This window comes from Odontesthes bonariensis, chromosome 14 (assembly GCF_027942865.1).
Source record: "Odontesthes bonariensis isolate fOdoBon6 chromosome 14, fOdoBon6.hap1, whole genome shotgun sequence".
Classification (NCBI taxonomy): domain Eukaryota; kingdom Metazoa; phylum Chordata; class Actinopteri; order Atheriniformes; family Atherinopsidae; genus Odontesthes; species Odontesthes bonariensis.
This window is the reverse complement of record NC_134519.1, coordinates 34138992-34161420: the sequence shown is the minus strand read 5'-3', so window position 1 is coordinate 34161420 and position 22429 is coordinate 34138992. Positions and strand designations below refer to the sequence as shown.

Here is a 22429-nt window from a genome sequence, read left to right as displayed (position 1 = left end):
GTTTTGTATTGCATTGTGAAAAGGTGAATTATAATCTAATTGAATCATTGGGCAAGCGAAGATTCACAGTTGTACAAGACGTTATATTATGCATTCCATTTAAAGCAGAGATCAACTCAAAGCCCTTTTCCATTACATAAGGCAGCATGGTTTGCCTCCACTCGTCTCATTTTCAGTACCCCCTCAGTCAAAGTCCCAAGAAAACTGAGCTGATACCAAAGTTTGACATGAAAACAATGTAGACCACAGACTGGTCAGAGAAAATCATCCCTTTTGGATGCAACAACAACAAATGTGGTCAAGCGAGCTTCAGCACTGCCCCTTTAGTTTTAAACACACTGAGTACCCATTTACAGTCACTGCGAAGGGAACCATTTTGTGGCATGTTGCCATTCTTCCTTCTGCGGCAGTAAGTGATGTATAACTTGCACCAATACTTAAGGCCGACTGAAAATGTTATTCTATAATGGTGGCTTGTTAAATGAGCTAGGAGGCTTGGAGTTTACAGCATATGACACATATATTCCATCTTTGCTGTCGGATCACATGTGCATGAATTACAAATCTAAGCGTTTGAAAATTTCTCCTCACAATAGTTATACTCAGTAATTTAAGTAAACATGTTTATAATAGATAATGACCATTTTAGGACAACACAGAGCATATGTTACATGTTAACAGATCATGTATCTCTGTCCTTTTCAGTGTGGAAGGTGATACAAAGCACTGCGTCATCTACAAGACGGCTACAGGTTATGGATTTGCTGAGCCCTACAATCTGTACTCGTCCCTTAAAGACCTGGTGCTCCACTACAAAAACATCTCCTTGGTCCAACACAATGACCAGCTGAATGTAAATCTAGCTTACCCAGTCCTGGCCCGCTCTCAGAACCAGCAACCCAGATGAATTTTCCAGCTGCTGTGTACAACGACAACCAGGCTGGGGAAACTCTCCATCATATGTGTTTCAAGAAAGAAAGAAAGAAGAAGAAAAACATGCCAGTTCATGTCTTTAAAGTGGCAGTAAAACTGACTGACAGTCAGGATTTAAAAAGAAAAAATCATGTATTTTTGGCTGGAATCTGGTGCTGACTCCCCACACTGGCCCCAGTCCAGTTAAGAGCACTCCTTGCTACAGCATGGCCTCTTAATAAGCACACTACTACTGATAACGAGGCACTGTAAAAAATTTTTTTACATTAGCCGGCTACAACTGTACAGTGCCACTTAGGGACAAAAAATGTGAGACAGTCACAAGAAAATCCAATTGAAGCATAGATGAAAAGATAAAACTTGTTAAAGGAAGGCAAAATAGGCACACGAAAATATTCTTTCCAAGATTCGTGGAGAAGAAGCGGAGAGACCAGATGGCGGATGATAGGAAAATTTACAGGAGGTGCTTTTCTGTTTATTTTTGCTTTGAACACAAGATAAATGTCTTTAGACAAAGGTCCAATCTGTCATCCCCAGACTGCCTGCAAACTCTCCATGCACAAAAGCCTGAGCTGTTATCTGCTGAAAGGACTGGCTTGGCCAAACCAGCCTGCTCGCTTCTCACCTAAACATGGCTGAGAAAACTCTGGGAGGTGGTAATCACCAGAGACGGAGGAGGAAATGGGCGGGAGTTCAAAGGGGTTTTAAAAAGATTGAAACAATTTAAAGCTTGCAGAAGTGCCATAGTCAATAGCTTTGAATGACCACAAGCCTATGTCACTATGATATCGTTGAGGCACGTAGAAGTTGACAGAACGATGAGAGTGGAGGATTGAACAGAGAAGGTGGACAAAGCTACAGCTTTAAGATATACATACAGGTATATTTTTTATGAAATAATCTTTATTTCCAACTGCTTTGGCGTGCTTCTCTCTCATTGGTTTTTTTTTTTTAAACTGATGAGGTACAACTTTTAGTAAATTCTGTGTAAGAGGCAACGCATGGTACACATCTGGTATATTCCGAATAACTTTAAAATATACTAGACAGAGAGGTACAAATTCCAAACGCAGTTCCATACGACTCAGGTTTCCTGCGTCACATATCTGTCCTTCTTTTTTCTTCCTTTTTAACACTGTAGCACCTGTAGCCATTGACTTGAGGCACTTATAGTGCTCCTCTTATGCGTCTTGTCTCATGCTAATGACACTTGCAGAGCATCAACTTATGTAATTATTGTATCTTGGGTACTGAAGTTGATTGTCTTGTGAGAGTAGACTGTTTTTATGGTACAAGGCTCTTGCAGATGTTTATCGTAACATCTTTCTTGCAGATTTACACAAGGTACTTCTCCTTTGCGCTTGACTGTTCATTTTACCACAGGCTTGACTCACAGAGCTGTAGAACGTTGATGTACAAAAAAAGAAAGCAGTAATATAACTCATGTACAGTATATTTCAGACACACATGCAGTCATTGTATGTGATTTTATACAATTTCATAGCTGTTACTTTATGTATTTAGGATATTTGCTATATTCTTACTCTGTTTAAGGATGCAAATCTTCCAACTAATATTAACCCAGTCAAAGGTGTATTTCCATGTAGTAAGACAGAAAAACAGAACCAGTCCTTTTACTGTTTGGTATGGCCACTCCTGTCTGAGAGATTATCCAGTAAAGTATGCATGGAGTCCTTTGTTTGGGTTGTTGCTGATAGTTTTATTGCTTGGACTAGTGGTTGGAAATTCTACTTTTAATAGTACATATGGTATGGTGTGTGGTCTGTAGATTTGCAGACAGCCTCCTGATCAGTTTTTTCCCACTGTTTTGTGACGTCAGTGATTTCCTCCTGTTTTTTCCTTGTTTATTTGGCTCGGGGTGATGATTGTACCACCTCTATTCAATGTCACTTTCAAAACACAGTTGTGTAGATGCAGGGTTATGCAGTTTTTATTGTATGGTCAGTGAAACTGCTGCAATGAGAAAGAGGCATCACAAAGCTGTTTTTAAACTTGATCGACAAAGTTGATTTCTTAAGATGAACAAATTTCGATAATCTTTTGTATTTCTTACACAGTCGAATGACAAAAAGAACAGAATATTTTTGTAGAAGGGTGTGGAAAAGCAGAGTGTTTAAAAAAAAAAAAAAAAAAAAAAAAGGACGTGTTGGGTATTCTTTCGATTCATTTCATTTTGGTCCCTTTGTGTTGAGGGATAGAAATTGACGTTCCAAAATGAGATATTGATTTAATTTGCTGGTCATAAAAAAGTAAGTTAAAAGTTAAAATAAGGCTCAAGCTGACAAACACTGCTGTTCAAATGGCATCATTTCTATTTCTGAATTGAGTCGCAGATTTCAGGTTGCAACATTTTTCTAGACGGAGCCATCCCACCTACCACTGACACTAAATTTGTCCTTAAAAGTTGAGATCAACGCATTATTTTGATTTCTGTCAGGACAAATCAATTGTACTGTACTTTGCACAGTTCTTGGCAAGCAGAAGATCCCAAGAATGAAACTGGAGGCAACAGTGGTGCTTCTGATTAGAGGGCTATAAAAACTTGCGTGGGATATGTTAGAAGTGCCTTCAGTCATTGTGATGAGCTCATTGTCTCCTCATTGTCATTGGAGCGCTCCATTAGATGGTGCCACCAACACCGTATATTGTGCCACATAGTTCACACGTTTGCCATTTATCAAAAACTAAAGACTATCTGGCAAATGAACATAGTTGTTGTGTGCGATACTGTTTGTCTGTCTGTGCGTTAGAGCAAATCCGAGCATGTTGTAGATAAGAGAGTGACTGACTTTAGCTGTACCTATTTGTTACATTTATAGTTGTTAAATATTCTGTTTTTCTGTAGTGATGGTTGCACAGTCTCTTGGTTTTCCTTCTCACTGTGCACCCCAGTTTGCTTTGTCTGTTTTTTTTTTTGTTTTTTTTTTGTCTGATTTATATTTTAATAAAACTCAGATAAGATTGAAATGTGAACAGCCCAGCTGTTTAAAGCTCATTTGACAAGGCCCCAAGTTAATGCATGCAGCATTTCTCAGTGTTTTTTATTAAGCTAGTTCCTTTGTGAACAGGCAGTGTGGTTGAGTCATCGACCCCTGCTGACAGATCATTATCATTGTTTGTTGGACCAACACTTTTGTGACAGCACTTTTTTCTGTTTCACACGCTCAAACTAGTGTGTAACCCAACAACCATAAACTAACAGACAGTGGATATGCTTTATTGTCAGTGTTTTTTTTTTAAGTTGATAATGTTTCATAAGGTATATGAGGACTAATCAACGTTTCTTTTTGATATTGGAGTATACAGTTTACATTATGTGCTTTTGCTATTTTGCAGTCAGTAACTGTCACGTAAATCTTATGCTTATGAATGATAGCAACGTTTTATTATTGGTTTTAATATGTAGACTGTATCAAATCTGTTGTACTTTTCAAGCGAACTGTAAACAAATCTGCAGGCTAATTACGTAGTTTTGGTTCACAACAAAAGTGTCCAGCTTAACATATTGAGAGTCTTCCGTTGTCCTTACAGAAAAGCAATTTCCATTCAGTCTAAGTGATATCCAAACACACATTTTAGTTTGATTTATAAATGACTCTTGAGTAAAGAATTTATCCCAGAGAAAACTATTCCACAGTGAGGGTGTGTATTATTATTATTATTATTATCAAGAAGAAGACAAAAGCACAAAAAGTTTAAAAGGATATCTCAAAACCTCAGCATTAAAAAGTGAAACTATGTGTGGCTTGATAGCACATTGGCTGAGTGAATTCTACTGTATGCTGAGGGAATGGAAAAACATATCAAGATCATGGAGCAAGGCACTTCCAGCTTATACCAGAACAAGTCAGCTCGTTGGCTTGAAATTCAAGAAGCAGATGTTTCAGTTTCCTTCCAAGAAATTTGCTGAACATTTTATTAATTAAAGAAAAAATAAAGAAAAAGCAATATTAAACTGAAATGTTTCTTATATCACCTGTTAAAATAAGCATCTCTGCTGTGTAGTTAAACAGTTTCGTCTGCTATATAGTATGTTATTTACAAATGTTAAGCTGGGGCAATGCTGGTAGAAAAGAAAGCTGAGAGACGGGCATGAAAAGGGCAGAAGATGGAAACTTTATTGGGCTTTTAGGCCAGAGTCGAAACTCTGAAGCTGAAAGCTTTTGTCCTGCTCATATGTTAAGATATGCATCTCCAAGCTTCTTGAAAAACATTTTTCCATATGACAAATGATTATTCAAGGAAATATTTTTTCATCACTCTTTGGTACACTGTAAATGATATTTCTTGAAACGGCCTCATATACAAAGCACATCTCTTCACTGACTATAAAGAAACCCATTTAGTAGTTGGTGTCTGTTAAAGTTTGAAGAATGAGAGACATACTAGAGAGCAATATTTTCAGTTATATACCTAGATATCTATATTTTTGGAGGATTTATTTCTGATTTGGGCTGTGCTTGAGACGAATCAGAAAAAGGCATTGATGTGAACATAATTTTTATATTTGCTGCAAGGCTGCTTTGTTTTCAGGCAGTTACTGAAATGCAAGTATTTTTCCTAATCCCCTGCAGTGAGCTTTGACATAATCACCAACAAACTTAGTGGTTACAACTGATTGACATATGTGTTAAGTATTAAGCATGATTACCAGGTGCTTTCAGAGAATGAAGCAAACTCATGTACATGTGTTGATATTTACAGAGCTGAGTTTATATGTTCAGTGCAGTCCTGGCTGCTTCGCATTTATGAAATATTAGAAAATAGTTTTTTGTTTATGTTTCTTGATATTAGAATCTGTTTGGTTATGTGGAAAAATTCCTTTTGTTGTGTAGAGGCAGTGTTAAATTCGCACCACAAAAGATGCACTCGATGCTGCCACAGAGGTCTGCCAAAGACTGGACACTGATGCTGTAACATGGAAGTGAATCATCTTACCACTGTATCTTACTTTGATAGATCTCTTTGGTTGCTGAAAGTCTTTTTTTTTAAATAGTTAATTTGCCCTGGACTTACACTCACAGGCAAGATACATTTTTTAATAAACCAAGGAAAAGTCAAACTTAGCTGAAAAGCTAAAAATACCCACTTAAACGGTTCATGATAGTCATGCAGGTCTTTGTACTTGGAACAATGATGGCATTAGAAAGTGATCTTTTATGGTGCCTGAGTATATTTTGTTTAATTGTTTGGCTTTTTTAAAAAGCTGATAGATTTGTCTGTCCAAGTGTTGGTTATTTTTTTTGTTTGTTTACATCTGTTAATGATAAACTTACAGAGCCTATAAAGAAAAAATAAGCTAGCTTAAATTTTTTTTCCTCCATACAGAAAAAACAAATACAAATGTTTACAATATGTAATTAACCAAATAGTAAATATGAGCTTAAGAATCAGTCTGTCTGTCCCTCAAAGTGGCCGTGATGGATTGATTTTTATTTCTTTATTTCCTCTGTCACTTCAAACTTGAAAATGTTATGACTGCTTGTTCCTTATTTCCTGATTCAGTTTGTTCCTCTTTTTTTCTTAGTTAGAACGGTGCTCCCTCAATATCAAAATAATAATTCAACAGTATAGTTCACCAGGGTGGATTTGTTCTCAATACATTCTTCTATACTCTTCTATAAGATATACAGTCGTTGTCATCCTTTACCTGCTGACTACTTCAGCTCACACTGAACCTTGTTTGTGCTTGAACTTAACTTGGGACTCTGGTAAATCTTTTGCCGTTTATACCATTGACAGTGTAGCAGATTCCACTACAACTCTACGTGGTGTATTCCTGGTAAAGATTCCCTTCTATCAAATTAAAGTGGGCGTTACGAACGTGTGAATAACAATGAAAACACATCACTTGGTGAACATACTTGTACAGTTTTAGTACATTAACACACATGGAAATACAGGAGTAACGATCAAAAGGCATCTTATTCTTGCAAATGTTATTCAAATGAAAAGCTGAATCAGTTTCTCTGTTGGTTGGTTAACTAATTTATAAGACCAAATTTAGCTATTATAGTGTCAGTTTGTGTGTATAAAATATGATGACAACTGCACTTTCATTTCCTTTTTTCTGTCTTTATCCAGTCATGTCATCACATCTTAGTCTGGACTGGTTGCCAGTTTGTTTGATTGATCTGATGTGAATGTTGTAACATTTTTCACTGGTGTACAGTAGTTCATATTCAAGACCGAAACTGCACGTTGGTGACTGGCAGAGGTCTGTTTTTGCAACATTCTGAGAAGCATTACACATTACAAATTCCACATTTCTACGCCAGTCACAAGGCAACATAAACTGCTCCACAAAGTTGCCAAAAAAGGTTTGTGGAACACCAGCTACATATACTGTTAATAATGATGCTATCCACTCGTTCTTTTAAAGAGGATTAATGGAAATGGTTTGGGCAGTCAGAAAAAGCTACTTTACACCAAAGTGCAATTGAACTCAGAGGGAGCACTGTTTGAGCCAGTAGAGGCCTACTGGTTATGGTGAGCCCAACCACGAAGCACGAAAAGATGGTTGTTTTCTTATGTTGTGTTGTCCTCCCTCTGCTGGTCTGTCTTCACTCAAATGCAACATCTCTTTCTCATGTACAGCTTGAAGCAGAGTTGTTTGTTCTCAGACAGGTACTCTTTGATCTGTATAGTAATTTCTGTAGGCTAATGCAATGGTTTTAAAAAACAATAAATTACTTAAAATGAAGTGTGGTGTCCTGATTCTTTTCTTTCTTGTCACAAATACGAGGTAATCATTATCTTGTCACATATATCACGGTCATATACTGCCCAACCTTGTCCTAATTACTATCTGGATGAATGACTTGTACTCACAGGTGTGACAGGTGACACGTGTTTTTGTCATTGCAGAAAAGGCCATCGGTGTGTTAAAGGATAAGACCGTTTTTTTGACATTGGGCCCTTGATTTCACATTATAACATGATGTTCTACTCACCCCTGCTTGTTGTTGGTAATTTGGAGCTGTTCCGAAGATATTCGAGAGGCGTCTGGCTGCTCTCTTGAGATATTCGGCCATGAAACGGTTTCCTATGGGCAACGTTATACAGGCACAAACTATGCTGTTTATAATTTATTAATTACTGTACACTAGCACTGATAACGTGGAGGTGCGTCGCTTACTTAAAAAAATCCGGGTTACTGTAATTTTGAATTTTTGTCGTAAAGTGGGTGTTACTGACGTCATCGTCGTGCTACTACCACAGACAGCCCACAGACCTGCTGCCTATTTATTCATTCGGCTAAAATTCAAAATTAGTAACCTGGATTTTTTTAAGTAAGCGACGCACCTCCACGTTATCAGTGCTAGTGTACAGTAATTAATAAATTATAAACAGCATAGTTTGTGCCTGTATAAACTTGCCCATAGGAAACCGTTTCATGGCCGAATATCTCAAGAGAGCAGCCAGACGCCTCTCGAATATCTTCAGAACAGCTCCAAATTACCAACAACAAGCAGGGGTGAGTAGAACATCATGTTATAATGTGAAATCAAGGGCCCAATGTCAAAAAACCGGTCTTATCCTTTAATGGTCATTTATAATCTGCTTCTCATTGCTTTTGGGGATCTGTCATTCCAAATGAAAAGCACGCTTCAAAGATTTAAATCTCTGTCAGACTGTTAATATAATGTGTGCAGAAAAATTACACCAATGACAAAAGTCAAACTTAGCTGAAAAGCTAAAAATACCCACTTAAACGGTTCATGATAGTCATGCAGGTATTTGTACTTGGAACAATGATGGCATTAGAAAGTGATCTTTTATGGTGCCTGAGTATATTTTGTTTAATTGTTTGGCTTTTTTAAAAAGCTGATAGATTTGTCTGTCCAAGTGTTGGTTATTTTTTTTGTTTGTTTACATCTGTTAATGATAAACTTACAGAGCCTATAAAGAAAAAATAAGCTAGCTTGAATTTTTTTTCCTCCATACAGAAAAAACAAATACAAATGTTTACAATATGTAATTAACCAAATAGTAAATATGAGCTTAAGAATCAGTCTGTCTGTCCCTCAAAGTGGCCGTGATGGAGTGATTTTTATTTCTTTATTTCCTCTGTCACTTCAAACTTGAAAATGTTATGACTGCTTGTTCCTTATTTCCTGATTCAGTTTGTTCCTCTTTTTTTCTTAGTTAGAACGGTGCTCCCTCAATATCAAAATAATAATTCAACAGTATAGTTCACCAGGGTGGATTTGTCATTGCAGAAAAGTCCATCGGTGTGTTAAAGGTCATTTATAATCTGCTTCTCATTGCTTTTGGGGATCTGTCATTCCAAATGAAAGGCACGCTTCAAAGATTTAAATCTCTGTCAGACTGTTAATATAATGTGTGCAGAAAAATTACACCAATGACAGAGAGAACTGTTAGTTCTGTCAGAACCACTCTCGTCAAAACGAGACGAGAAACAGAGATGAATTTCAGAAGCTTATTCTGAATGCATACAATTTGTGTTTGGCGGTATGGCTCTGTTCGGAGGAAGTTCCCGACTTTTCCATGAGCTCCATGGAAGCCAAGACAGGGAACAGCAGCATCCTCAGGTGGAGTGCCTTCCATTTGCTGTAAAGGCAACAAACCCCCTAGAACAGAGCAAGCAACAATGAACAACAGTATGACATTGTTTGGCAATGAGAAGTTGGTGGAGCAGGGGAGGTGGTGGGTGCAAGCAGAAAGCAAAAAAAAGCAGTGACAGCAAACCAAGTTTAAATGAAGTGCCCCAAATGCCAGCATCCAATTGCGAGCATCAGCTGATTACCCATTGAGCGGAGCTGGCCATAAGGGTTGGCTCGGCGTCAGCCAATAGGCAAAGGGCGCGTTGACTACTTGGTCTGCCAGAACTAACGCGGTGCTCCATTTAACGTAAACATGTGCAACAAGTGAAACACTTTAGCATGTGGAAACCAGGCTCAGGGCTAGATAAAGTAAAGGTATACAATGAGGTCATAACTGCAAAATGCCCAGGGGCCCGTTGCACAAAAGTAGGATAAGGGATTAAGCGGGGATATGTTGGCTATCCTGGATCAACTTATCCGTGATCCGGTTGCACAAAAGTAGGATAAGGGAAGTGGGATATGTTCAGACGTAAGTTACCATGGAGATTTATTCTGTGAAGCTAGCCTGCTCCAGACCAGGCTAAGTTCCAGGATCTATTTAATCTCATTCCTTATCTCAGTCAGCGGTCGCCACAATTAGAAACCAATATTTATTCCACTGCCTAGAACATATTGTTAAAACATTTAACTATACCCACTATCATTATTGAAACATTTGTGATCATTAATTGCAATCATTTTAGATAACTGATGATTTTAGATGAACCACTAGATAATTTAGTTTCCCACAGACTACACATAAAGTACATCACCATATAAATATAAATACACATTAGAGAGTACCATGATGTTCCTTTATTGAACAAGGATGAATCAAAGCAAGTAAACCATCAGCTCCTTTCAAAACTGAAGTCACACAGTGCTCTACAAGACAAAAAGCACAGAATCAAAGCATGCAGTTTGAGACAAACTGTTTGTAAAAATGGCCTATACAAATAAAATTGCCTTGCCTATACAGCACAAAAACCTAACAAAAATTCCTTAGCCATTGCAGGCCCAACTTAAAGCAACATGCATATTAATTAAAATAATTTAACACATATTGGTCTCTGACCAGCCGACCACAGTCGTCATCCGGGAAGATGGCAGGAATGTCCCAGTCTATGAGAGCTGGCACTCTGGGGGCCCTCTCCTTTCTCAGGCAGGCCACATTGTGGAGGACAGCACAGAACACAATGATATCACATGCCCTGTCTGGGCTGACTCTCAGGTGGTTCAGACACTGAAAGCGTGCCTTCAGTAGGCCAAATGTCATTTCTATCCGGGCCCTTGTTCTGGCATAGGCATGGTTGTATGCCAGTTGTGCCTCCAGAGGGTCTGCAAATGGAGTCAGCAGAAAAGGCTGGCAGGCGTACCCTCTGTCACCCAGCAATACACCCAGGAATTCACCTGTGAATACAAAATGTTACCATCACAACCTCATAAGTAGTGACAGTCTTAACACAGCCATGATGTTAAAAGTGGTTATCAATAGATCTCGGATCCCCCGAGTCCCCCGTAGTTCGAACACTGCCTAATTGTGATAATTTCAGTGGAGAGGTGAGTGTGTATTTGTGCACTACTTACGCATTCAGGCGGTCAGCAATGGTTTGCCACGCTTGCTCCCTTTGTTTTTTAACTATGGCAGTATTTCCTTTTTGTTTTATTTTCTCCGTCACCTCTTCATATGCTTCCATTAATAATTATTGCTCCGCTGGGGAGAAATACGCCGCCCTTGTTGCCATGGTGAATCAGTGAATCTATGATCGATCGTTGGGTCTTATCTAGGGGTGGGCGATATGGGCAAAAAAAAATATCTCGATATTTTTTAGGATTTTCACGATAAAGATATTTTGACGATATTTAAAAAAAAATTCAAACTTGCGTTAAGATCACAATAAAATGAACACAAGCATGCAAGTCTAAGCACACACGGTACAGTGAAACTGCGAATGGCTCATTAAATCAGTTATGGTTCCTTTGATCGCTCTACCGTTACTTGGATAACTGTGGCAATTCTAGAGCTAATACATGCAAAACGAGCGCTGACCTTCGGGGATGCGTGCATTTATCAGACCCAAAACCCATGCGGGTGCCTCTCGGGCTGCCCCGGCCGCTTTGGTGACTGATAACCTCGAGCCGTTTCTCAGGCTTCTTCTCCCTCCGGAGAGGGAGCCTGAGAAACGGCTACCAACACCACATCCAAGGAAGGCAGCAGGCGCGCAAATTACCCACTCCCGACTCGGGGAGGTAGTGACGAAAAATAACAATACAGGACTCTTTAAATCCTTTAACAGGGATCAATTGGAGGGCAAGTCTGGTGCCAGCAGCCGCGGTAATTCCAGCTCCAATAGCGCATCTTAAAGTTGCTGCAGTTAAAAAGCTCGTAGTTGGATCTCGGGATCGAGCTGACGGTCCGCCGCGAGGCGAGCTACCGTCTGTCCCAGCCCCGGCCTCTCGCTGTCCCAGCCCCTGCCTCTCGGCGCCCCCTCGATGCTCTTAGCTGAGTGTCCCGCGGGGTCCGAAGCGTTTACTTTGAAAAAACTAGAGCGTTCAAAGCAGGGCGTGGTAAGGGCAGAGGACCACTGGCGCCGCACTTTATTGATTTTTGGCGATTGAAAAAAAAAAAAAAAAAAAACTTTTTTTTTTTTTTTTTTTTTGCCTATATCTCGGTATTGCAAAATTACTCATCGTCAAAACAACATTCACGATAATTTCGCAAACGATACATATCGCCCACCCCTAGTCTTATCCAGGATCGCTTTCACCTGGCTTAATGAATCCGTGTCTGCTCATCCTGGCTTGGCCTTTGTGCAACCAACTAAGCCTGGGCGCCCATGTTTTGGATTCCTTGAACCTGGCTAAGTAACTCATCCTGGATGTCTAAATCCTACTTTTGTGCAACGGGCCCCAGGTCCCATGGCTTCAAAACAAGTCCAAATCATCACCCCTCCACCAAATGCTTGATAGTTGGTATCAGGTGTTCATGCCACAAACACTATACAATATTCTGTGTTTGGTTTTCACCAAATGTTGCACTGTGCCTTATGGCCAAACATCTCCAAGATGGTCTGTTCTGTCCAACAGACATTATTCCAGAGATTTTCTGGTTTGTTCAGATCCAACTTAGGTCCAGCATAGCAAACCTGACCTGTGCTGCCATGTTTTTTCTCTGTGATGTCAGCCGCGACTCAGTCCTAATTATTTGCTTCCAAAGAGCCAGGCTTTCTTGTAATCGTTTGAAGTGGTCTTTGGCAATAGTTCTCCAGGCTTTCAGAAAGTCTTTCAAAGTTTTTCTTTGGATGCTGGCCGGCTGCCTTTTCCCTCCATTCCAGTCTTTGTGCCTGACCATTTTCAGAGGAGTGTCATTTCTTTTGTTGTTGTTGCTGCTTGATACACAACTTTAAACTGACCGATGAATCAATCAAGCATAAAAAAGACACCAACTTAAGGAATTAACCTGCATTGTTTCTGCACAAAACACACAACTTAGCAAAGACCAAATTTTTATTTGTATCTATACGCACTTTGTAACTACAACCTGTCCCAAAGATGCATCATTTGTTTCTTTGTATTTATTGCTATCTATGAAAAAATTCAAAGATAATGTTTTGTCTGCTTTGAGAATAAAGCCTTGGAGGTATTTCCAACATTTTGGAATTGAAAACCAAAACTACTGAAATTACCAAATACCACCAGGGAGGCAAGAAAATAGGTCTTGGGATTCTTACATTCTAACGAGTAATAATATTACTCGTATGGGATGTCATACAGCTTCATGTCAAAAGAGTTCCAAAGCTGCAAAATAACTAAAAGTTTAGAATGAACTGAGTGTGAAGTAGAATATCAAAAGCAAAGTGGAGTTGTATAAAGCAACATAACACAATAATCATGCACAACACAAATGCATTAAAAAATGGCCTGTGATACCTGAGTAAATGTATTCTTACAGCTTACAAAAAGCCCTGGATCATGTGAGAATCACCAGGTGAGCCTTCAGTATTGTTCAAGGGTTATTCTGCATGTGTTTTGTATGGCTCTTCTTGAGCAAGACCATGGACTGAGGAACTTTTACAATGACTAACATGCTGCATGCAAGTCATGTTAATGAGTACTTACAACAGGAAGAGTATCACACGATTGGAACTGATCACAAGACACAGTACATGAAAGGTGAAAAAATAACATTTGAACTCTCCAAATGATATTCTCTGCTAAACTGCAGAGTACACTTTCTCCAGCACATATAGCAAGTAGTGTAGTGAGAAACAAACTGACAACCATGTGATTTTATATCAAAATTAAAAAGGAATTTATAGTTTTCACAGTGTAGCAGATTCAATACAACTCTACCTGGTGTATTCCTGGTAAAGATTCACTTCTATTAAATTAAAGTTATTGTAGGAGCTATTTGTAATGTTAGTCTTTGTTTTTTAGTTTTAGTTGTAAATTTAATTAGCTAATTATGAGTAACTTTGTTTGATTAATTTGAGTGTCTGTTTTATTTAGATTAGATTTGTTTATTTTTTGGTAAATGGGTCACACTGGGCACTTGAGGTTATTTTAGGTAGGCAAGCACCTTGAGCATCATGCACCTGGATGGGCCTGAGGCAGCAGCAGCATCATATACATATAATCATCACAAAAATGCAAGAATTCAGCTTGGACATTCAACTACTTTTGCCTGTGTTAAACCACATCCCCATGGTGCATCAGTGGCCTTTTGATTTTGTTTGGTTTAAAGTTAAATTTTTTATTTTTTTTATGGACAAATGGCCACTACAGTTATTATAGTTAGAATTGCTTCAGAAAATTGGTGGAAAACCTTGTTTTACATAAGAAAACAATATCATATGAAACTAAATGGACTTCATGGTGTGTAAACTTGTGTGTCAGTAAACCTACACTAAAATCTCATGACATTTGGCTCGAGCCTTTGATTCAGGCGTTTTCGCGATCAATGTGTATTTCTCTCTTTTTTTTTCCAACTTCCCTTTATTTAAAATTTTTTTACATTACACATGAAACATTTCTATATTATACGCCAGGGGATAAAAGAGGTCACATTAAAATATTCAAGTGTTCACAGATATAAACAGTCTTAATCGCTTTCTGGTTGTTTGAGAATTTAAAGGAGGTCATACTGCTTGAGCTCACCGAGAAAGGCAAGAAAAGATGGGTTTTTTTCATGAATTTACATTTATGGTTATGAAATTTTGCTATTAAAATGATGAGGTTGATAATAAATGTTGGCTTTTTCTTTGGTTTTGTTAAAGTCAGGGAGCCCAAACAATACACTCCTCCAAGAAAAATTAAACTCATTATCAATATTGTTAGCGATAAAGTTACAGATATCACTCCACAGTCTTTGGACAATAGGGCAGTGCCAAAATAAATGGGTAACAGTTTTCAGTATGTATAGAACAGAAAGTACATTTCACATCAATGTCTTTTTTGAATCTTTTAACAATATGATCATTGGATGGATAAAATCTATGAATTAACTTAAATGAAACTTCTCTGACTTTATTAGTTAACAGGTATCGGTTGGGTAAGAGCCAGATCTTCTTCCAGTCAGTGTGTTCCAAGTATTTGTTCCAGTATGAGACCACGTACGGAACTGTGGTGTAATCCCTTTACGTCATATGTGTCAAACTCAAGGCCCGCGGGCCAAATGTGGCCCGCCCCGTCATTTTATGTGGCCCTCGAGAGCTTAAAAGTTTTTAACAAAGTAAATGTCATAACTTGTGTCTGATGTTATTTTTCTTTATTCACTCGGATAGTTTGATCGTTGATTGATGGAGTTGATGTGGGTTTCATAACCTGACAAATTAAAATGATTTATGATATAATAACAGAGCAACAAGCAAACATCTTGTTTTTTTTTTTACATCTATGCAAATATATATGTAATATTTGTAACTTGAATACGTAATAAATTCAGAGTTATTTAACATTAAGGAGTAGTTCCATTTATTTTACATTGCATTTAGTTACATCTGGCCCTTTGAGGGCAACGATTATGCTGATGTGGCCCTTGGTGAAAATGAGCCTGCTTTACGCGGATTTCTCCCTCTGGTTCCCTGCTAGTTACAAATGACGCTGTCGTGACTGCATTCTCGAGAGCCAATCAGATAATCATTAGCCTCCAAGATGATGCATCGTTGTTGTATTTAAAGTCGCACTGTGCGGGTGGTTGGCAGGTCTTTGTTGTAAAGTTTGTGAGTCTTGCCAAACTGTAAAGTCTTACCGCTGCTGAGGATGAAGACTCTTGTGCTGCTCATTTTGACACTTTGGTTGAACACTCCATACGCAAGCTGCTTCCTCTCCTCTTCATGCACCTATCCGCCAGCTAAGTGGTGTTCATCCTTGGACTCATCTATTCAGTGTGGGGTAAGTTAGTTTGAACGTTACTCCTGCGATGAGGGTTAACTGCAAACGTCACTGTTTTGACATTTGTTCCCTTGAACGCCGCAAATACGAGGCTATGCTAGCGTTAAGTTTAATTTCCTGACAATCAAACGACGTGTTGTTCGGGCATGTTTTTCATCGTAATGATCATTGTTTTTAAGCACTACCTTAAGGAAGCATTTTAACTGGGTTCTGACTAGGGCTGCCAACTCCCTGAAAAATAAATAAAGGACACCTCATTGGCAGGACCGGCCGACCCAAGTTGCATTCACTTTTCCTGGTGAATTTTTTAGCCCATTTTTTTGTGAGTGAAATTATTTTTTTTTTACTTTTTGACTCGAACCTGAATTGAATTAGATGCATATTTTTGAGTGACATTAACACAAGGAAAACAAATTATTATCCAGCAATTCACTTTAATAAAAAAATAACTGTTTATTAATTGAATAAAATCAGTATCTTTCTTAAACAGAAACCTGTCCTGCTTTAATTAAAACTGTATACATTATCATAAAACAATAGATATAAAGCAGAACATTCATTCGGTAATAGTGCACATTTTTAGTGCAATAACAACAGTGCAAACAGAAAATCTGTAGAAAACTTTCTGTTTGCTTTGTGTCTTCCGCTATCTTCTTCGCGAGCAAAAATGCCTCCTCGACCAATGGGATGAGTGTATTCTGTATCGTCATACTTGTGTGTTAATATGCTGTCAGCTCATTGGCCACAGAGCAGGACAGGGCTGACTAACTTAAGGGGAATTTACCGATTGAACGAGGAAGTAAAAGTCTTAAAGATATACTCCCTTTCCCTGTTCTGTTTGTGCATTTAGTCAACCTGCGAAAAAAAATCAGACAATATTGATATAAGTGTAAACATCCTGTCTATTTTCTTTATAATGTATGTGTGGTGTCCCATAAAATATTCTACTAGACTTGTTCGAATTCTCCTCTTCATAAACTGGGGGTTTATATAGTTTTAAGCAGAACTGGTCACGTGATTCTCAATCTAACAGAAAATATTTGAGTTTGGCCCTCCAGAAAAAAAGCTAGAAGGTTCTGGAACAGAAGCTGAAGCCCCCGCTTTGCCCCCTTGTGTAGGTTTTGAAGCAGTGCCTTGAGTCTGACTTCATCAAGTCCCGGCAGACAGCCAGTCCGGTGCAGGTGGCGCTGTACTATGAGAGCCTGTGTCCTGGCTGCAGGCTCTTCCTGACTGAGATGCTTTTCCCAACCTGGCTCCTGTTAAACGACATCATGTCTGTTTCTCTGGTGCCCTATGGCAATGCACAGGTAAGCATGAACTGGGATTCTTAGGCAGGTAATTAGACAAAAAAAAAAAGCAATTCATACAAACAGTCAAATGGACCCCATTTAAGAGTGCAGTTCCATATTTTTACTTATGAATTTTAGGAGAAGCCTGATGGACAGAAGTATACGTTTGCGTGTCAGCATGGGGAACAGGAATGTCTGGGCAACATGATTGAGGTAATTTAATGAGTGCCTGAAGCTGGCAAATCTTTTTTGTTTGTTTGTTTTTACTACAATTGGAAGCAATGTAATTGCCTGAGTTTGATGAATGATTTTTTTTTTTTTTTTTTTTTTAGTTCTCTCATATTTTCCAGCACAGTAATATTGACGCTCTCATTAACTGTTCTTTCCAGGCTTGTATTCTGAACATGACTAGCATGGCTTTCCCGATCATCTTCTGTATGGAATCCTCCACTGATGTCATCAGCGCAGCCGATAGTGTAAGGAAGTGTGTGCGCAGTTGCCCAGCCATTTGGCTGGTGCATGCTTCCTTCTATCAATGTGTTCTTATCTCTAAACCTGTTTTTTTTTTTTTTTTTTTTTTTTTTGCAGTGCGTGAAACTGTATGCCCCCGAGTTGAGCATGGAGAAATTAAAGAGTTGTGTCGGTGGGGATTTGGGAAACCAGTTGATGCATCAGAATGCCTTGCAGACGAGAGCTCTGAATCCTCCACACCAGTATGTGCCCTGGGTGACCATTAATGGGGTAAGCTGTCAGTGCAGGTCGTAGCACTTCTTCTGAATACTCATGGCATTCTGTAGAAAAATGTAATAAAGAGATGACTGAAACCATTTAACATCAGATCAGAAAAGAAAAATGAGCCTTCCTTTGAAAACAAGGAATTTTACAGTGATATAAGTGACACTTTTACACATTGACCTAAACCATAAAGTGTGTGTGTGTGTGGCATGGCAAGCAGTCTCCTCTTCACCCAGACAGCTTTATACAAGTAGCATAATTAGAAAGTAGAAAAGAGAGAAGAAAAACACACAATTTTCTATCTAATGTTCTGTATAATTTTCTTTGTAATCATAACTTATTTCTTAAAGAAACTTAACAATGAAGCATCATATATCCACATGTACTGAGCGTGTGGTGTACATTTAATCTCTCTTGCATTCACGAGAGAGTGCTGTATTTTTTGCAAGATTTGATCGTTTTAGTGTCGAGTTTCATGTTTCGCTGTATAAATACCATAAGAGTGACCCTCACACCAGGTTAGACCTAATTGTTGATGCCAGGGAGCTGTTTTGTTGCATTCACCAGGGCATCTGAAGTTTTTAATTGTGATTTCCACCCCCCCCTTCCTCACAGTGACGGTGATATAGCAGCTCCGTTTCTTTCCTCTGTAATACCTGTTTTTGTTATTTTGAAGGAGCACACTGATTCCCTGCAGGAAAAAGCCCAGTCCTCTCTATTCACTCTGGTCTGCGGCCTGTATAAGGTACAGACAATGCCACTCAAATCTCTGTTTATGGTGTACACTTCAGATGTCTTTGTCTTTACACTGGATCCCTGACCTTTAAACAAGCCATGCTCTTTTAAGGGCCCCAAACCGGCTGCCTGTGGAGGGAGCCAGAGACGACACTACAAAAGTTTCTGCCAGAACAAGTGAAGGAGCAGCACAGAGCAAGCCAGCTCTGTTCCAGGTGTGGCCCATATCTTCACGATTTGTTCCGCTTGTTTTTCTTTTTAAAAATAAATTTTAAATTGTGTGTCTGTTTTCATTTTGTCTATAAAACACAATGATTTTGATCACACCATTTTATAATTCCAGGAATATGAATACAGTTTTTATTGAACACAATGTATGTACATTGAAATGTCATCTTTTGAGATAAACTGATTTTGTAGCATACAACACAGTGATATCAGTTGGGTTTTTACACCAATTGACGTGTCCTTTACAGAGACAGTTTGTACTGCACCATATCTCATAAATCCTATTCAGCCAATTTATACCAGAGGTATTATGGGTGAAAGAAGCATTAAGTTTCATTTTACAAGTTAGGAATGATCATGTTCCACAGCATGTTTTCTTACTAGATTTGTTCACTTTGAGATGACAATTTCCTGGATCATTTGCAGTCAACTTGATTTTCATAAGGTTCAAAATAAAATTGCAGAGTATGTTGAATACATTGCATCAAAGTTAGTAACCAAACTACAAATAAATACTGTGAAAAGAGTGAGCCACAGAGTCAGAACTGACATTATGCTTTGTTTTGTATTTGGCTTTTAAACCTGAATTCATGTGAGTGTACGTCAGAAGGAGGCAGGGTCATTAAAGTTTCCAGCATTTCCAGAGGGCTGTATTTAATGTTTAGCACAAACGCAAACGTAGGTAAAAAGCCCAAGCTTGATTGCTGGAGAACAAAAAAAATTCAACACAGAGATTTAGTCATTAGCTCAATCAAAACCAGAGTCTAGCTGGCTCAACCAGAAGGTCTGGATGTATGAGATCCAGAGATTCAGCAGTCCTATGAATAATGACCTGTCACGCAATCTGCTCCCCTCTTTCAGTCTCGCTACCAGCTATGGTAACATCTGCAGGTTTTGTATACTTTCTTGCTTCTTCTTGGTGGAGCGAAAAATCAACGTTCTATTGCATTCATCTTTTATGGGTCTGATTGAGTTGGAGTCTGAGAAGTGCCAGCATGGAGTTAAAGAGTTTAACCAAAAACAGTGCAATGGATGTTAAGTGTTTATCAGTGAACAAACCGACAGCTGAGGGTTCTGAAGAGGCGGGGAAATAGTTCCACAGAGAGTGACAACCTAAGGAAGCATTGGTGCGACAGACTGCCTCATATCTGATCTTAAATGTGGTTCCTGTATCCTCCTCTTTGGTATTTCCTTCCCAGTTGTCTTGTTTCCCAGATACAGTAGCTGAAAGTATGAGGAGAAATAATTCAAAAATTTTCAACTTCACAGAGGTAAGGGTACTTAATTAACCTTGGAAAATACTAAGAAATGTTAATACCTTTTGTGGCAAAGGACCTGTGTTTTATTTTCTTTTTTTTTTTTATCTGGGATCAAAAAAGGTTTGATTTTAAGCTAGCTATCAAACTAAAAACCAAAATGGGAAAGTTACTTATGTAGTTTATTTGAATTATGAAGCAGTACTCTTGTCTGATATTCTACGCTTTTACAATTACCAAGCAGTAGCAGAGAAGATTAATTGTGCGTTGTTTGTTATGATAATGATAATAAAGATCCAACATTGTCAGGAAGACACAGTCATTTTTCATCCTAAATGTCCACTCATGAATTAAATCTGTGATAAAGGTAATTAACACAGTTCTATGTCATGGTCATCCTGGTCAGAAATAGTTAAAAAAGTAACTTGTCAAGTGTGCTGACAGTTGAACATGGAAAGATGCAATTTCCAGGCAAATGGAGCAGTAGTCATGGGATGCAGGAGAAAACAAAGACTCTTATCTGTATCCCTTAAACACAGATGCCCCGAGAGCTAAATCCCAAAAAGCATCTCCCTGTAAGAACTGTCTTTTGTGTGCAAGGTGATAGTGTGTGGGTCTCAGGACCTGAAATCAGATAAAATTTTCAGAAATGATGCCTGAGTAGGCTCTTGCGAGGCTTGGTACATTTATGGCAACATCACAAAAACAGCCCTGTTTGCAGCTTACATTTGATTTTTTCTTTACATTTTTCTGATAGTCTTTCTAATTTTGTAACTTACTTACTCTTAAATATTTACACTTTAAGCTGTTACAAATGTGGAAATAAACATGTAGAGTAGAAGTCTGTCATTTTAGAATTTTTACAGTTCCAAATTATGACTAAATACTGATTGAACATAGTACCACTCGTTATGTATTTACAGTTTTAAAAACACAAAAATCAATTCTCCTGAGTCATTTAACGAATGGTTAAAGTATCTTAAGTGCAGGAAAAGTCTGTCTCAGAGTGTACATTGAAATTTGAATTACCTCTGAAAATAATTGCAAGACATTTAAACATGGCATGAAAATACCTGACTGAGAGCCTCGCTGTTTTCATCAGAGCAAGTTGTAGTGTTTAGTTCATTTTTGTTACTTAGCTAGAAATGTGATACATGGCAATTCATTTTGTTTGCAATACTGAAACATACACTATACTGCTCATGTTTTAGGTCCAAGTCACTGTTGTTCTATCCCTAGTTCAGACGCTGATACATCCTCTTACCAAAACAGACCTTCCGCTGTTTACAATAATCCCATTCCTGTCATCATAAACAGCTGAAAATGTTTTCAGTATTCTACCAACAAGTCCTGCAATCCCAATAATCTTCAATTCATAAACCGATAAACCACCATCGGAGACATGGTGTCTCTCCCAATCATATGCATGTTAAAATAGACAAAACTAAACCCCCATTATAATCATTATATCATTATAAACTCAGGCCAATGATCACTCAGAGTCTGTAGATAAACAAATAGTTTTGGACTGTTCTCACTCTCAGGGCTGAATGAGAGAAAAAAGGGAGCAGGGTTGAGAAAAGACAATCTTAGGGTGTGCGCATTTATGACAAAGAGAACAACTATAAAATTAAATTGGGAATATTATGGCTCAAAAAGCGTTTGAAGCTTTTCATTATTCATTATTTCCTGTAATGCTGCTGCACAGCTGATCTTTAGTTAGTAACTTCAGGCCTCAGGTCAAGCCTCCAAATCTGTTGATTTTTTTTTCTTATAGGTCTTCTATTAGTGCGTTGATGCTGAAAAAAAATTATTAACTTTTGTCAATAAACTTTGTAATCAAATATATCATATATCAACTTTTTCCTTCTGTATCATGCATGTGCTTGATTCTTACTCTCTCGTTTGTTTTGAAAACATTTTGAACACACACACTCAGCCTCAGTGGAACAAACTCTCACACTCTTTTTTCTGCATTTCTCCAGTCCAATTTATCTGTCCCTCGTTTTTCTTCTCACCTCGGGACCATTTTCTTCCATCTTTCATTCAATTTTTGTGACATATTCACACCATAAAAATACATTTTTTCTCCCCCCTTTTTATCTATACCAACCCCAATATTTTGAAACAGAACCAGTTGAGATCTGCATGATATGTGCAGTAAAATATCACCACCCCACAGTTGCACGAAAATAATCCAAATTCTGACCCTGTGTCCTACAGTTTAAATTTG

General features: G+C 38.3%; 3 protein-coding genes across 5 annotated transcripts in view; all 3 read left to right on the top strand.

Annotated features, from left to right (window-relative positions):
- pik3r2 (phosphoinositide-3-kinase, regulatory subunit 2 (beta)) overlaps positions 1 to 7657 on the top strand; it is a 44795-nt gene extending 37138 nt beyond the window's left edge. For all 3 annotated transcript variants that reach the window (XM_075484121.1, XM_075484119.1, XM_075484120.1), the window contains exon 16: positions 706 to 7657. In XM_075484121.1, the coding sequence (XP_075340236.1) occupies positions 706 to 907 (202 nt within the window). In that variant the 3' untranslated portion in view covers positions 908 to 7657. The remainder of the gene's footprint in view (positions 1 to 705) is intronic.
- An 8067-nt stretch (positions 7658 to 15724) lies between these two features.
- ifi30a (IFI30 lysosomal thiol reductase a) lies at positions 15725 to 18993 on the top strand. The gene is made up of 7 exons (XM_075484151.1): positions 15725 to 15953; positions 17072 to 17260; positions 17381 to 17455; positions 17632 to 17718; positions 17831 to 17983; positions 18654 to 18722; positions 18825 to 18993. The coding sequence occupies exons 1-7, from the start codon at positions 15822 to 15824 to the stop codon at positions 18891 to 18893; spliced, it is 774 nt and encodes a 257-aa protein (XP_075340266.1). The 5' UTR covers positions 15725 to 15821; the 3' UTR covers positions 18894 to 18993.
- Positions 18994 to 19853: 860 nt separating this feature from the next.
- pde4ca (phosphodiesterase 4C, cAMP-specific a) overlaps positions 19854 to 22429 on the top strand; it is a 58487-nt gene continuing 55911 nt past the window's right edge. The window contains exon 1 of the mRNA XM_075484141.1: positions 19854 to 20211. Within this exon, the coding sequence (XP_075340256.1) occupies positions 20173 to 20211 (39 nt within the window). The 5' untranslated portion in view covers positions 19854 to 20172. The remainder of the gene's footprint in view (positions 20212 to 22429) is intronic.

Bases quoted from the DNA above. Each gene is read 5' to 3' on its own strand.
- ifi30a (XM_075484151.1), top strand. From the start codon at position 15,822: ATGAAGACTCTTGTGCTGCTCATTTTGACACTTTGGTTGAACACTCCA. The intron at 17,456-17,631 runs GTAATTTAATGA...TGTTCTTTCCAG, and splicing joins GTCTGGGCAACATGATTGAG to GCTTGTATTCTGAACATGAC. The intron at 17,719-17,830 runs GTAAGGAAGTGT...TTTTTTTTGCAG, and splicing joins TCATCAGCGCAGCCGATAGT to TGCGTGAAACTGTATGCCCC.